Source organism: Cherax quadricarinatus, unplaced genomic scaffold (assembly GCF_038502225.1).
Source record: "Cherax quadricarinatus isolate ZL_2023a unplaced genomic scaffold, ASM3850222v1 Contig160, whole genome shotgun sequence".
Classification (NCBI taxonomy): Eukaryota; Metazoa; Arthropoda; class Malacostraca; order Decapoda; family Parastacidae; genus Cherax; species Cherax quadricarinatus.
Genome location: NW_027195186.1, coordinates 254,548 through 269,389, shown reverse-complemented (window position 1 = coordinate 269,389; position 14,842 = coordinate 254,548). Strand labels below are relative to the sequence as shown.

The following is a 14,842-nucleotide window of genomic DNA, read 5'->3' as shown; positions in this document are numbered from 1 at the left end:
TAGACAAAATGGACTAAAGTCTGTAATTTCGCATTTTGTACATAGAAATAGTCTGCTTGTCTTCTGAAGTATTGGGTTAAGTCTGCTAAGACATTTGTCCAGTAAGGACCAAAGCAGTTGTGTCCAGAACCTGTCTGTTTTCAAAGTTTCCTGAGCTGTAAGCTACCTACGCTAATTTATTGTGCTCACTCTACATCTCAGCCCTCTACATCTTAACCATCTGCATCTTCTCAGCCATCTACATTAGTAGTAGTGCAGATCAGGTTCACTACTTCAGAAGACAACCAATCATGAAATAATAAATATCACAATTCAGGGATTGTTTACAATGGGCATTATCACACACCCCTCCTATTAGGTCATTAATGAGAAAGCTTTACTGTATTTTAGATGAGGCACTAGGGGTAAACAGAATATAGTAAGTTAAAGCAGTATGTTTACATAGGCCTGCCTAGAGGTTCCTACTTTCATGGTCATCCACAAAAAAAAAAAAATGGCTTTCAATACTGAATCAGAGAGAGAGATGAAGATTATATTAACCTGAGAATTACCATAACATTACATACCTCTTCTTTTATACAAAAGATTTCTACAGCATCTAACACCCTGAAAAATGGACTTCCATCTGGCAGCTCCTGCCATGGAGATCCTCCAATATAGTATATTTTTTCATCCGACACTGCTACTGCTGCCCCTCTACGTACATTGGGTATAGAAGGCAGGGTCCTCCATTTATTAGCATAAATATCAAATTCTTCAAGATTTGAAATTTCAAGTTCTACCTGAAATAAAAATTTATTGATGAAAGTTAAAGAAATAGACAAACACTAGATATGGTTTGATCAAAATAAAAATGAGATAGTCCCAATATATCCTGGTATGTATCATAGTACAGGCCTTCTAAATAGTACAAGTGATTTCATTAAAGGATCTTAAAAATGCATATGTATAACTTTCACTTTTCAGCCTCTCCCTCTACACAACAAACCAGCCACATCCCACCATGGCAGGGTGACCTAAAAAGAAAAATATGGCCAAGCTCCTAGCACTCAAAATCTCCCTTAGCCTCCTCCCTCCAACCCTACCCCTCCTTCCTTCTACCTCAGATATATCTTAAATATACTAAGCCTTAAATTAAAGCTGCTGAAGTCTGAAATTACCAAGAATAACTGAGAGCATAAACTCAATTCCTCACACCCACTTAAAATCACTTGCACTTAGTAAAAAATCCTTAAAATATCCCTTAAATTTTTTTTAATCCTTACACTGGTGAGAATAGATATCAAAGTGACCTTTTGGAATCAAATTCAAATTCAAATTCAAAGTTTATTCTCTATAAAGATTACAATGTTGATAAATTAGACACATGTGCGACTCTTGGGTATCTTTATTGCACATGTGTCTAATTTATCAACATGTCGGTTCTCTGAACCATTCATCTACAAAGATTACAATGTTGAATTTACAGAATTTGGTTGTTGTGTGGTTTACATGTAGTTAAATAATGATTACAGAGTGTATCACTAGAACGCCTAGCATGGCTAGGCATTTCGGGCAGACTTAGTTTAATTCTTTATTTTAAAATATGGTATGATATAGGCCACATCTTCCCTTTGATAATTCATATTCCTTATGATGTAACCTCTAACCAGTGGATGCTTACGACTGCCATTGAAAATAATGTGAACCTCAACTCAAAAGGCCAAGTAACACGTATTCATGAGGACAAGCCCTGATTGAAGGAAAAAACAGCTGATGGTACTGACAAATATGGAAGATTTAAATATTGTACATCTGTGGATAAATTAGAATCAAATGTTATAAACATCTCATATGGAATCAATAATTGCCGAAGCAATTCGTAGCCATCTTGACAGGCACAGATTGATTAATGAATCTCAACACGGTTTTACAAAGGGGCGTTCCTGTCTTACAAATTTACTAACTTTTTTCACTAAGGTGTTTGAGGAGGTAGATCATGGTAATGAATATGATATTGTGTATATGGACTTCAGTAAGGCTTTCGATAGAGTTCCACACCAGAGGCTATCGAGGAAACTTAAGGCACACGGAATAGGAGGAGAAATTTTTTCCTGGGTAGAGGCATGGCTGACAAATAGACAGCAGAGAGTTTGCATAAATGGGGAGAAATCAGAATGAGGGCACATTACAAGCGGTGTTCTGCAGGGGTCAGCGTTGGGCCCGTTGTTGTTCACAATTTACATCAACGACATAGATGAGGGAATAAATAGCGACATAAGCAAATTTGCTGATGACACCAAAATAGGCTAGATAATTCATTCTAATGAGGACACTAGAGCACTCCAGGATGATTTGAATAGACTGATGCAATGGTCGGAGAAGTGGCAGATGCAGTTTAATATTGACAAATGCAAAGTTCTAAATGTTGGACAGGTAAATAACCATGCCACATATAAACTAAATTATGTAGATCTTAATACTACTGATTGCAAAAAGGATTTAAGAGTTCTGGGTAGCAGTAATTTAAAACCAAGGCAACAGTGCATTAGTGTTCACAATAAAGCTAACAGAATTCTTGGCATAATAGAAGTCCTCAGGTTGTTCTTCAACTCTATATATCCTTGGTTAGGCCTCATTTAGATTATGCTGCTCAGTTCTGGTCACCGTATTACAGAATGGATATAAACGCTCTGGAAAACGTACAGAGGAGGATGACAAAAGTGATCCCATGTATCAGAAATCTTCCCTATGAGGATAGACTGAGAACCCTGAATCTGCACTCTCTCAAAAGGCGTAGAATTAGGGGGGATATGATCGAGGTGTATAAATGAAAAACAAGAATAAATAGAGGGGATGTAAATAGCGTGCTGAAAATTTCCAGCCAAGGGAGGACTCGCAGCAATGGTTTCAAGTTGGAAAAATTCAGATTCAGAAAGGATATAGGAAAGCACTGGTTTGGTAATAGAGTTGTGGATGAGTGGAACAAACTCCCAAGTACAGTTATTCAGGCTAAAACGTTGTGTAGTTTTAAAAATAGGTTAGATAAATACATAAGTGGGTGTGGGTGGGTGTGAGTTGGACCTGACTAGCTTGTGCTGCTGGGTCTGGTGCAGTGCTCCATCCTTGAGTGGAGATGATCAGACTGGGTGGGTCATTGGACTAATCCAGGGGCTCATTGGTCTAATCCGGGGGGGGGGGACATGGACCTGCTCCGCATGGGTCAGTAGGCCTGTTGCAGTGTTCCTTCTTTCTTATGTTCTTAAATGTATGCTAAAATCAGTAGCATGAGTATACGGTCATTTACCATAGGTGTGGTATAATCTGGTCAAGAAACATCAATCTATAAATTACAATATTTTGGACATATGTTCAGCTGTTTTTATTTAATTTTTTCCTTTTTTCTATTTTTGAGGGGATATACTGGATATATATGAAAATACTCAGTCACATTCTATTGAACTAGCAAAAAATATCCAACTCAATCTTATAGGCCAATTATCAGAGGTGCCTGTGCTTTTATTTGGCAATTTTAGATTGACTGTTTGACTGACATCCAGTTAATCATAGAGAACTTTAAATTTTTCTCCTTGTGAATTAGCAAGTTGAGATAAATATGACAGCATGAATATTCTTCATATGCACATTCAAAGAATACTAAATGGCAATATGATTTTTATTTTGTTAACAAATCAGCTGTCTCCCACCAAGGCAGGGTGGCCTGAAAAAGAAAAACTTTCATCATCAGTCACTCCATCACTGTCATGCCAGAGGCATGCATACACCCCTCTTTCGGAGTGCAGATAATGTACTTCACATCTCTAGGACTCAAGTCCAGCCTGCTGGTTTCCCTGAATCCCTTCATAAATGTTACCTTGCTTACACTCCAACAGCATGCCAAGTCCTAATAATCATTTGTCTCCATTTCCTCCTATCTAACATTCTCACACATGCTTGCTGGAAGTCCAAACCCCTCACACACAAAACCTCCTTTATCCTCTCCCTCCAACCTTTCCTAGGCCGACTCCTACCCTGCCTTCCCTCCACTATAGATTTATACACTCTCAAAGTCTTTCTATTCCCTTTCATCCTCTCTACATGTCCAAACCACCTCAACATCCCCTCCTCGGCCCTCTGGATAACAGTTTTCGTAATCCCGCACCTCCTCCTAATCTCCAAACTACGAATTCTCTGTATTATATTCACACCACACATTGCCCTCAGACATGACATCTCCAGTGCCTCCAGCCTTTTCCTTGTTGCAACATTCCCCACCCATATTTCACACCCATATAAGAGCTCTGGTATAACTATACTCTCATACATTACCCTCTTTGCTTCCATGGACAAAGTACTTTGTCTCCACAGACTCCTAAGTGTACCATTCACCTTTTTCACCTCATCTTTCATAGACTCATAAATAAGACATTTTTATAAAATATTTAAGGGAAACAAAAACATATCCTGTAAGACAGATTGATTGAAATCTTAGATAACTTACCTCATTATTATATCCCCCCAAAACGTAAAGTTTTCCAGCATGTGCTACAACTCGTGGTGAGCAACAAGAAAAGGGCATAGGAGACATCAGAATCCAGGTGTTAGACACAGGATCATATCGCTGAACATCATTCTGAAGTACTCTGTCTGTACTAATTCCACCCAGGGCAAAAAGATATCCACCTAGAAAGCAAAGTAATTTTTGCTATTATTTCCACTTCCCCTTTCATATAAAAATGCACCTCCAGATCGTGTGTTTTAACTATGGTCTCATTCTTATGCTGAAGACTTTATATTAGAGGATGCAAAATTAAACCTAATTTTAGTAGAAAAATAAATCTGTTTAGCACAGAGAGTAAGAAGAATACTTTAACCCTTTCAGGGGTCAAGACCCCTGATCTGAAAATTTCTCCCAGGGTCCAAAAATTTTCAAAATAAATTATTTTTTCTTATGAAATGACAGAGAATCTTTTTCGAAAGGTAATAAAACGACAAGTTAGAAATTTGACGAAAAACTCATGGAATTATGCTCTCACAAAGCTAGCAGTCTCAGAAATATTTACACATTAATGATTTCTCCTACTTTACATCCTACTGTAGGCTAATTCCATTGTTCCAGTCGACCAACTCATAGCTATTTCGCTAGTATTCCTTCCATTCTATCAGTTAAATTGAAGAAACTGCCCATTTACCTGTTTCAACTACCCAATAAAGTGATCAGAAACTGGTAATTTAGCCAATTTCACACAAAATTAAAAAGTTTAAAATTTCAAAATAGGGACCAGAATATAGACATTCCTTACACTAAAACAACATTTCCTCTGTTCATCAGTTATGTCCCTAGGCCTCTCCTATATCCCACTTGCTTTCCATATTGAATTTTTATTCACACAAAAAAATAGAAGATTTACCAGTATTATTGTAATAATTGCATAAAACAATGTCAATGCATTCGTGAACGTGTATTAGACTGACCAGTTAGACATGTATTAGATGAATGAAGTACGTACAGTGGATCCCCGCCCAATGGCAGCAACAAGTAACAGGAAATTCGTCTACGGCGCTCTTTGGCGTAAAAAAAAATGGCTCTGCCAACGGCGAAAAACTCATCTAACGGTGTTCGGCCCGAGCGGGCCCAGCATCTCCAAGACTCAGTGTGCCATTGTTTACAAGCTGTTGTGGTCGATTCCACATGTACCTGTGATATATTTTGTATTATTCCAGTGTTTTTAGTGCTTGTAACCGGTAAATAAGCCACATGGGCCCCAAGAAAGCTTCTAGTGCCAAGCCTGTGGTAAAAAGGGTGAGAATTACAATGGAAATGAAGGAAGAGATCACTGAAAAATACGAAAGTGAAGTGCATATGTCTGAGTTAGAAAGCATACACATTGAACCCTCGGCTAACAAACGCATCGCATAACATTAAATTCGCCCAACGAAGCATTTGAACGTAAACATTTTGGCCTGGCTAACAAAAAAACTCTCCCAACGTGATTCGTCCCGTACCTGTCCGTCCAGCCTGAGCGCTTCAGCTGCCCTTCTGTCATTGTTTACAAGCCAGGGTGGCTGGTTTCATGCATACATTCAATACATTTTGTATTATTCCATTGTTTATAGTGCTTGTAACTGCTAAATAAGCCACCATGGGCCCAAAGAAAGCTTCTAGTGCCAATCCTGTGGTAAAAAGGGTGAGAAATACTATCGAAATACTATCGTACCACGGTCAGCTGCTGCTGCGCCACCGTCAGCTGTTGCTGCACCACCGTCAGCTGTACTACTCGAAGATGTGGAGAGACTGTTGTTGGTGTGGCTTAACGAGAAACAATTACCGAGAAACAATTAACCCCAGAGGGTTAGCCACCCAGGATAACCCAAGAAAGTCAGTGAGCCATCGAGGACTATCTAACTTATTTCCATTGGGGTCCTTAATCTTGTCCCCCAGGATGCGATCCACACCAGTCGACTAACCCAGGTGAACAGGGAAAAAATGCCTAGAACTAGTGCTCATATTGGTGAATTTAAGGCCAGCAAAGGTTGGTTTGAGAGATTTAACAATTGTAGTGGCATACATAGTGTGAGAAGGCATGGCAAAGCTGAAAAATTCCAACCCCAATAAGTGTTCAATTGTGACAAAACAGGCCTGTTTTGGAATAAAATGCCAAGCAGGACCTACATTACTCTGGAGGAAAGGGCACTCCCAGGACACAAGCCTATGAAAGACAGGCTAACTTTCTTGTTTTGTTGTAATGCTAGTGGGGATTGCAAAGTGAAGCCTTTACTCATGTATCACTCTGAAAATCCCAGAGTGTTCAAGAAAAACAGTGTCTCATCACTCATCAATACTCTTCAATAATGGTGTCATTTTAACATTTATTTATATAGTTATTGTGCATGTCTCATTGTTTTCTTTATAGGGAAATGTATATTTCATGAAAAAAAAAAAAAAAAATTTTAATACTTTTAGCTGTCTGGAACAGATTAATTGGATTTCCATTATTTCTTATGGGGAAAATTAATTCGGCTAACGATAATTTCGTCTAACGATGAGCTCTCAGGAACAGATTAATATTGTTAGCCAAGGGTCCACTGTACAACAAATCCCATTCAACCATCAGTACTATCTTGGACCTACAAGAGCCACAGGTGCAACAGCAACAGATCACATCTCAGGAATGTTCTTCAGAGCAGGAGGAAGAGAAACGGAGGAAGATGACTTCGTCAAGGATTAGGGAAATGTGTACAATGTTTACAAAGGTGCAAGCATTTATCAATAAATTTTATCCTGTCACAGCTGTTGCAAGCCATATTGGCAACATGTACAATGACACTCTTGTGTCCCATTTTAGGGAAATCCTAAGGGTACATGAGAAACAGAGCTCTCTGGACAGCTATTTTGTGCGACAGGGGTCCAGTGACTCTCAAGCTGGTCCTAATGGCATTAAAAAACCAAGAAGGGAGGTAACCCTGCCAAAGGACTTGGTACCTGAAGTCTTTATAGAAGGGGATTTCCCTTCCAAACACCAGAACACCTGCATCATCTGCCCTCCTACCATCTCATCACTCATCAACAACTCCACAATAAAGGTAGGTGGCATTTAATTATTGTTTATTTTGCATGTCCCATTCGTTTTTGTGTAGGGAAATGTATATTTCATGTAAAAAATTATTCTGTTTAATACTTTTGGGTGTCTTGAACAGATTAATTCTATATCCATTATTTCTTATGGGGAAAATTAATTCGACTAATGGCATATTCAACTAACGACTAGCTCTCTGGAACGAATTAATGCCATTGGTCGAGGGTCCACTGTAATTTGTGTCCTCTGGAATATATCGGCAAAAATTGAATAGTTCCGTTAGTTTGAGCTCGGTTTCAAGCTACTTTCAGTTCTGAAACCAATCAAAATCTTTTCTATTTTTGTAATATACCCTCCATTCAATCACGTGATACCAAGAAACTAAGAATACAACCATAAAAACCATCTGAAAATACACCACAAAGTCACTATTATAAACCAAATTCATGGTTGCAGTTTTTTCCCATCATACACTGCGTGGGGCAGGATTTTTTATATGGTGTACACTCCCAGCAAAGACTCATTCTCTCATGTCTAGGCCCAAATTTACTGCTCAGAGCTTATCTGAATGAGCTGAACTCATCATGCAGTTCTACAGCAAAGACCCAGAGTCCAAAGCTGTAGTACTATAGCACAGACCTCAAAATGGTTAAGAAAGATAACTCCCCCCACAAAGAAGAGATAATAGAAAGCTTTTGTCACAAAATAGAACAACGGAATGGATTTAGATATGTACTAAATGCTACAACCATTGAAAATTAAAAATACTGTATAATATGACTTAATTACTGAACATGGGACAACACAAACGTAGCTCTGCTCCTATAGTTACAAATACGTAATTACACCCACCTTCAACAACCAGTGCAGGTTTTATCCTCGGGAACCACATTGGTGCCACCCGGACATGAGCTCCTGCATGTTTCCCTGAACCAAGTATATCCACTAGATAAATGTTAGCATTACCATCAGCACATGCCAGTACTGTCTTCATTCCTCTCTCTCTGATGAATCTGATTCTCCTTGTCTTGTTAAGAGCATCTAATACTCTTTTTGCACCAGGAGAGTCCCAAGGAGGATTGGAAGCTCGAAGATCTTGTAAAGCTCGTTGAAATTTTGGATCATACTTCAAATCATTAGACTCTCGTAAACAACCAGTTACTAGAGATCTGAAAATTACCATATGGTATATTAGGTTGTTAGGATAATTAAAAGTCAAATTAACTTTTTTTTATAGCCTGGTCACTAAAACAAAATTCAACCATTTAATGCATTTTAAAAGAATATATTATTTATTTTTATTTTATTAACACATCGGACATTTCCCACCAAGGCAGGGTGGCCTGAAAAAGAAAAACTTTCATCATCACTCACTCTATCACTGTCTTGCCAGAGGCATGCTTACACTACAGTTATAAAACTGAAACATTAACACCCCTCCTTTAGAGTGCCGGCACTGTACTTCCAATCTCCAGGAATCAAGTCCGGCCTGCTGGTTTCCCCGAATCCCTCCATAAATGTTACCTTGCTTACACTCCAACAGCACGCAAAGTCCTCAAAACCATTTGTCTCCATTTACTCCTATCTAACACGCTCATGTACGCTTGCTGGAAGTCCAAGCCCCTCGCGCACAAAACCTCCTTGACCCCCTCCCTCCAACCTTTCCTAGGCCGACCCCTACCCCACCTTATCTCCACTACAGATTTATACACTCTTGAAGTAATTTTATTTCATCCCATCCTCTCTACATGTCCAAACCATCTCAATAACCTCTCCTCAGCCCTCTGGATAAGAGTTTTGGTAATCCCACACCTCCTCCTAATCCCCAAACTACGAATTCTCTGCATTATATTCACACCACACATTGCCCTCAGACATGACATCTCCAATGCCTCCAGCCTTCTCCTTGTTGCAACATTTACCACTGATATTTCACACCCATATAAGAGCACTGGTATAACTATACTCTCATACATTCCCCTCTTCGCTTTCATGGATAAAGTTTTTTATCTCCACAAACTCCTCAGTGCACCATTCACCTTTTTCCCCTCGTCAATTCTATGATTCACCTCATCTTCCATAGACCCATCTGCTGACATGTTCACTCCCAAATATCTGGATACACTCACCTTCATACTCTCTCCCTCCAATCTGATGTCCAATCTTCCGTTACCTAATTTTTTTGTAATCCTCATCACCTTACTCTATCCTATATTCACTTTTAATTTCCTTCTTTTACATACCCTACCAAACTCATCAACCAACCTCTGTAACTTCTCTTCAGAATCTCCCAAAAGCAGTGTGATCAGCAAAGAGCAACTGTGACAACTCCCACTTTGTGTTAGATTCTTTATCTTTTAACCCCACACCTCTTGTCAACATCCGAGCATTCACTTCTCTTACAACTCCATTTATAAATATATTGAACAACCATAGTGACATTACACATCCCCATCTAAGGCCTATTTTTACTGAGAAATAATCTCCCTCTCACCTACATACTCTAACCTGAGTCTCACTTTCCTCATGAAGACTCTTCACTGCTTCCGATAACCTACCTCCTATTCCAAACATTTGCAACATCTGCCACATTGCTGCCCTATCCACCCTATCATATGCCTTTTCTAAGTCCATAAATGCTGCAAAAAACTATTTTCTTTCTTCTTTCAACACACCGACCTTATCCCACTGAAGCGGGGTGGCCCAAAAGGAAAAACGAAAGTTTCTCCTTTTACATTTAGTAATGCATACAGGAGAAGGGGTTACTAGCCCCTTGCTCCCGGCATTTTAGTCGCCTCTTACGACACGCATGGCTTACAAAGGATGAATTCTGTTCCACTTCCCCATGGAGATAAGAAGATATAAACAAGAACAAGAACTAGTAAGAAAATAGAAGAAAACTCTGAGGGGTGAGTATATATAAATGCTTGCATATGCATGTGTAGTGTGACCTAAGTGTAAGTAGAAGTAGCAAGATGAACATGAAATCTTACATGTTTATGAGACAGAAAAAAGACACCAGCAATCCTACCATCATGTAAAACAATTACAGGCTTTTGTTTTACACTCACTTGGCAGGACGGTAGTACCTCCCTGGGTGGCTGTGTCTATCAACCTACTACCTAGGAAAAACCTCTTTACCCTCATCTAAATACTGTTCATCTCTATGTTTCACTGCAAACACTTGGTCTACACACCCCCTACCCTTCCTAAAGCCTCCTTGTTCATCTGCTATCCTTCTCTCCATCTTACTCTTAATTCTTTCAATAATAACTCTACCATACACTTTACCAGGTATGCTCAACATTTTTTTTTTTAACAAGTTGGCCACCTCCCACCGAGGCAGGGTGACAGACTTATTCCCCTATAATTTTTACACTCTCTTTTGTCCCCTTTGCCTTTATACATAGGAACTATGCATGCTCTCTGCTAATCCCTAGGTACCTTACCCTCTTCCATACATTTATTAAATAAAAGCACTAACCACATAATGAAAATACAAATAACCCACACATAGGAGAGAGGAGCTTATGACAATGTTTCAGTCCGATTTGGACTATTTACAAAGTCACACTGACTTTGTAAATGGTCCAAGTCGGACCGAAACGTTGTCAAAAGCGCCTTTCTCCTTTGTGTGGGTTATTTGTGCATTGTTTCAGTCACAGTATTGTGTCTTTTTGTTATTTAATGTAGAAAAGTTTGCAATCTTTTGGGCTTAATAATTTCATTGGTAGCTCCCCCCAAATTTTTTTTAAACAATTTCATGATGTAAATGAAATAAAAAGAGTGAATATCAGTCAATGGAGACATAAATTAACTGTAGACACTTTGGAGAGCATTTCTAGCTTTTGCAGTTTTGCCTGAGGCAAGGATTTCATAGGAACTAACTCATCTGTTGCTGCTTGTGGTGTGCAAACTAAAACACACCACAACCTAGCTTGCTAGGCATTTTCTAAAGAAAACTGTAAAGTTCTCTCTTCAGCTGGATTATGGTACTAGCAATATTTTTATAAGTACATGGTGAGTGGTTCTCCATGTGGAAGTGGAACAGAATTCTTCCTCCGTAAGCCATGCGTGTTGTAAGAGACGACTAAAATGCCGGGAGCAAGGGGCTAGTAACCCCTTCTCCTTTATAAATTACTAAATTTAAAAAGAGAAACTTTGGTTTTTCTTTTTGGGCCACCCTGCCTCAGTGGGATAGGGCTGGTTTGTTGAAAGAAGAAGATGGTGAGTGGTGCATTGAGGTATATGTGGAAACAAAAAACGTTATCTACGGAGGCAAAGAAGGGAATGTATGAAAGTATAGTGCTACCAACTCTCTTACATGGGTGTCAAGCTTGGGTTGTAAATGCTGCAGCAAGGAGGCAGTTGCAGGCAGTGGAGATGTCCTGTCTAAGGGCAATGTGTGGTGTAAATATTATGCAGAAAATTCGGAATGTGGAAATTAAGAGGTGTGGAGTTAATAAAAGTATTAGTCAGAGGGCTGAAGAGGGGTTGTTGAGGTGGTTTGGTCATTTAGAGAGAATGGGTCAAAGTAGAATGACATGGAGAGCGTATAAATCTGTAAGTGAAGGAAGGCGGGATAGGGGTCATCTTTGAAAAGGTTGGAGGGAGGGGGCAAAGGAGGTTTTGTGGGCGAGGGGCTTGGACTTCCAGCAAGCGTGTGAGCGTGTTAGATAGGAGTGAATGGAGACAAATGTTTTTTTTGGACCTGACGAGCTGTTGGAGTGTGAGCAGGGTAATATTTAGTGAAGGGATTCAGGGAAACCGGTTATTTTTATATAGCCGGACTTGAGTACTAGAAATGGAAAGTACAATGCCTGCAATTTAAAGGAGGGGTTCAGGATATTAGCAGTTTGGAGGGATATGTTATATTTTTTTTTTTTTTCAACAAGTCGGCCGTCTCCCACCGAGGCAGGGTGACCCAAAAAAGAAAGAAAATCCCCAAAAAGAAAATACTTTCATCATCATTCAACACTTTCACCACACTCACACATTATCACTGTTTTTGTAGAGGTGCTCAGAATACAACAGTTTAGAAGCATATACGTATAAAGATACACAACATATCCCTCCAAACTGCCAATATCCCAAACCCCTCCTTTAAAGTGCAGGCATTGTACTTCCCATTTCCAGGACTCAAGTCCGACTATATGAAAATAACCAGATTCCCTGAATCCCTTCACTAAACTATTTACCCTGCTCACACTCCAACAGATCGTCAGGTCCCAAGTATCATTCGTCTCCATTCACTCCTATCTAACACGCTCATGCACGCTTGCTGGAAGTCCAAGCCCCTCGCCCACAAAACCTCCTTTACCCCCTCTTTCCAACCCTTTCGAGGACAACCCCTACCCATCCTTCCTTCCCCTACAGATTTATATGCTTTCCATGTCATTCTACTTTGATCCATTCTCTCTAAATGACCAAACCACCTCAACAACCCCTCTTCTGCCCTCTGACTAATGCTTTTATTAACTCCACACCTTCTCCTAATTTCCACACTCCGAATTTTCTGCATAATATTTACACCACACATTGCCCTTAGACAGGACATCTCCACTGCCTCCAACCATCTCCTCGCTGCTGCATTTACCACCCAAGCTTCACATCCATATAAGAGTGTTGGTACTACTATACTTTCATACATTCCCTTCTTTGCCTCCATAGATAACGTTTTTTGACTCCACATATACCTCAACGCACCACTCACCTTTTTTCCCTCATCCATTCTATGATTAACCTCTTTCTTTCTTTCTTTCAACACACCAGCCGTATCCCACCAAGGCGGGGTGGCCCAAAAGGAAAAACAAAAGTTTCTCCTTTCACATTTAGTAATATATACAGGAGAAGGGGTTACTAGCCCCTTGCTCCTGGCATTTTAGTCGCCTCTTACAACACGCATAGCTTACGGAGGAAGAATTCTGTTCCACTTCCCCATGGAGATAAGAGGAAATAAACAAGAACAAGAGCTAGTAAGAAAATAGAAGAAAACCCAGAGGGGTGTGTATACATATGCTTGTACATGTATGTGTAGTGTGACCTAAGTGTAAGCAGAAGTAGCAAGACATACCTGAAACCTTGCATGTTTATGAGACAGAAAAAACACCAGCAATCCTACCATCGTGTAAAACAATTACAGGCTTCCGTTTTACACTCACTTGGCAGGACGGTAGTACCTCCCTGGGCGGTTGCTGTCTACCAACCCACTACCTAAATAATTAACCTCATCCTTCATAAATCCATCCATCTTTATATATGCTTCTAAACTGTTGTATCTGGGTGCCTCTGCAAGAACAGTGATTATGTGTGAGTAAGGTGAAAGTGTTGAATGATGATGAAAGTATTTTCCTTTTGGGGATTTTCTTTCTTTTTTGGGTCACCCTGCCTTGGTGGGAGACGGTAGACTTGTTAAAAAAAAAATGTAATGATTTTTTTTTTCAACAAGTCAGCCGTCTACCACTAAGGCAGGGTGAAAAGACTGAAAAGACTCCAGCCTTTGCTATTAATATAGAGACTGATTTCAGGAAAATGGACTACAAGGAGATTCAAGAACCTTGAACTAACACTAGGAGAGAAGATCAGGGAAGATATGATCATGACATATAAAATAATCAGGGTTTACATAAGATTTGGCAGGGGCAAACTTCTGAGATGGAAGGAGGGAGAGAGAGGGGGAACAGATGGCAGCCACAGTAAACAGATGAACCATAAGAATATCAAATACTTTTTCAGTCCCAGGGTGTTAAATGAAATACATTAGTAAGCATGAACTGGCCCTGAAGACCAGAAATTCATAAAGCTGGTCGATAAGAGTTAAATGGCTCTGGTTAGAGCTGGGAAATACAATTAGATTAGTACAATTAGACATGTACACTTATGTTTACCTGGAGTTTACCTGGAGAGAGTTTCGGGGGTCAACGCCCCCGCGGCCCGGTCTGTGACCAGGCCTCCTGGTGGATCAGCCCCTGATCAACCAGGCTGTTGCTGCTGGCTGCACGCAAACCAACGTACGAGCCACAGCCCGGCTGATCAGGAACTGACTTTAGGTACTTGTCCAGTGCCAGCTTGAAGACTGCCAGGGGTCTGTTGGTAATCCCCCTTATGTGTGCTGGGAGGCAGTTGAACAGTCTCGGGCCCCTGACACTTATTGTATGGTCTCTTAACGTGCTAGTGACACCCCTGCTTTTCATTGGGGGGATGGTGCATCATCTGCCAAGTCTTTTGCTTTCGTAGTGAGTGATTTTCGTGTGCAAGTTCGGTACTAGTCCGTCTAGGATTTTCCA

At 40.0% G+C, this 14,842-nt stretch overlaps 1 protein-coding gene across 3 annotated transcripts in view; it reads right to left on the bottom strand.

The window, feature by feature from the left end:
- The window catches only part of LOC128693571 (gigaxonin), a 70,640-nt gene that overhangs the window by 4,850 nt on the left and 50,948 nt on the right, over positions 1 to 14,842 (bottom strand). For 2 of the 3 annotated variants that reach the window (XM_053783352.2, XM_053783354.2), the window contains exons 6-8: positions 8,409 to 8,725; positions 4,481 to 4,662; positions 567 to 782 (exon numbers count right to left, since the gene is read on the bottom strand). In XM_053783352.2, the coding sequence (XP_053639327.1) occupies positions 567 to 782; positions 4,481 to 4,662; positions 8,409 to 8,725 (715 nt within the window). The remainder of the gene's footprint in view (positions 1 to 566; positions 783 to 4,480; positions 4,663 to 8,408; positions 8,726 to 14,842) is intronic. The other variant, XM_053783353.2, reaches the window with a different exon arrangement.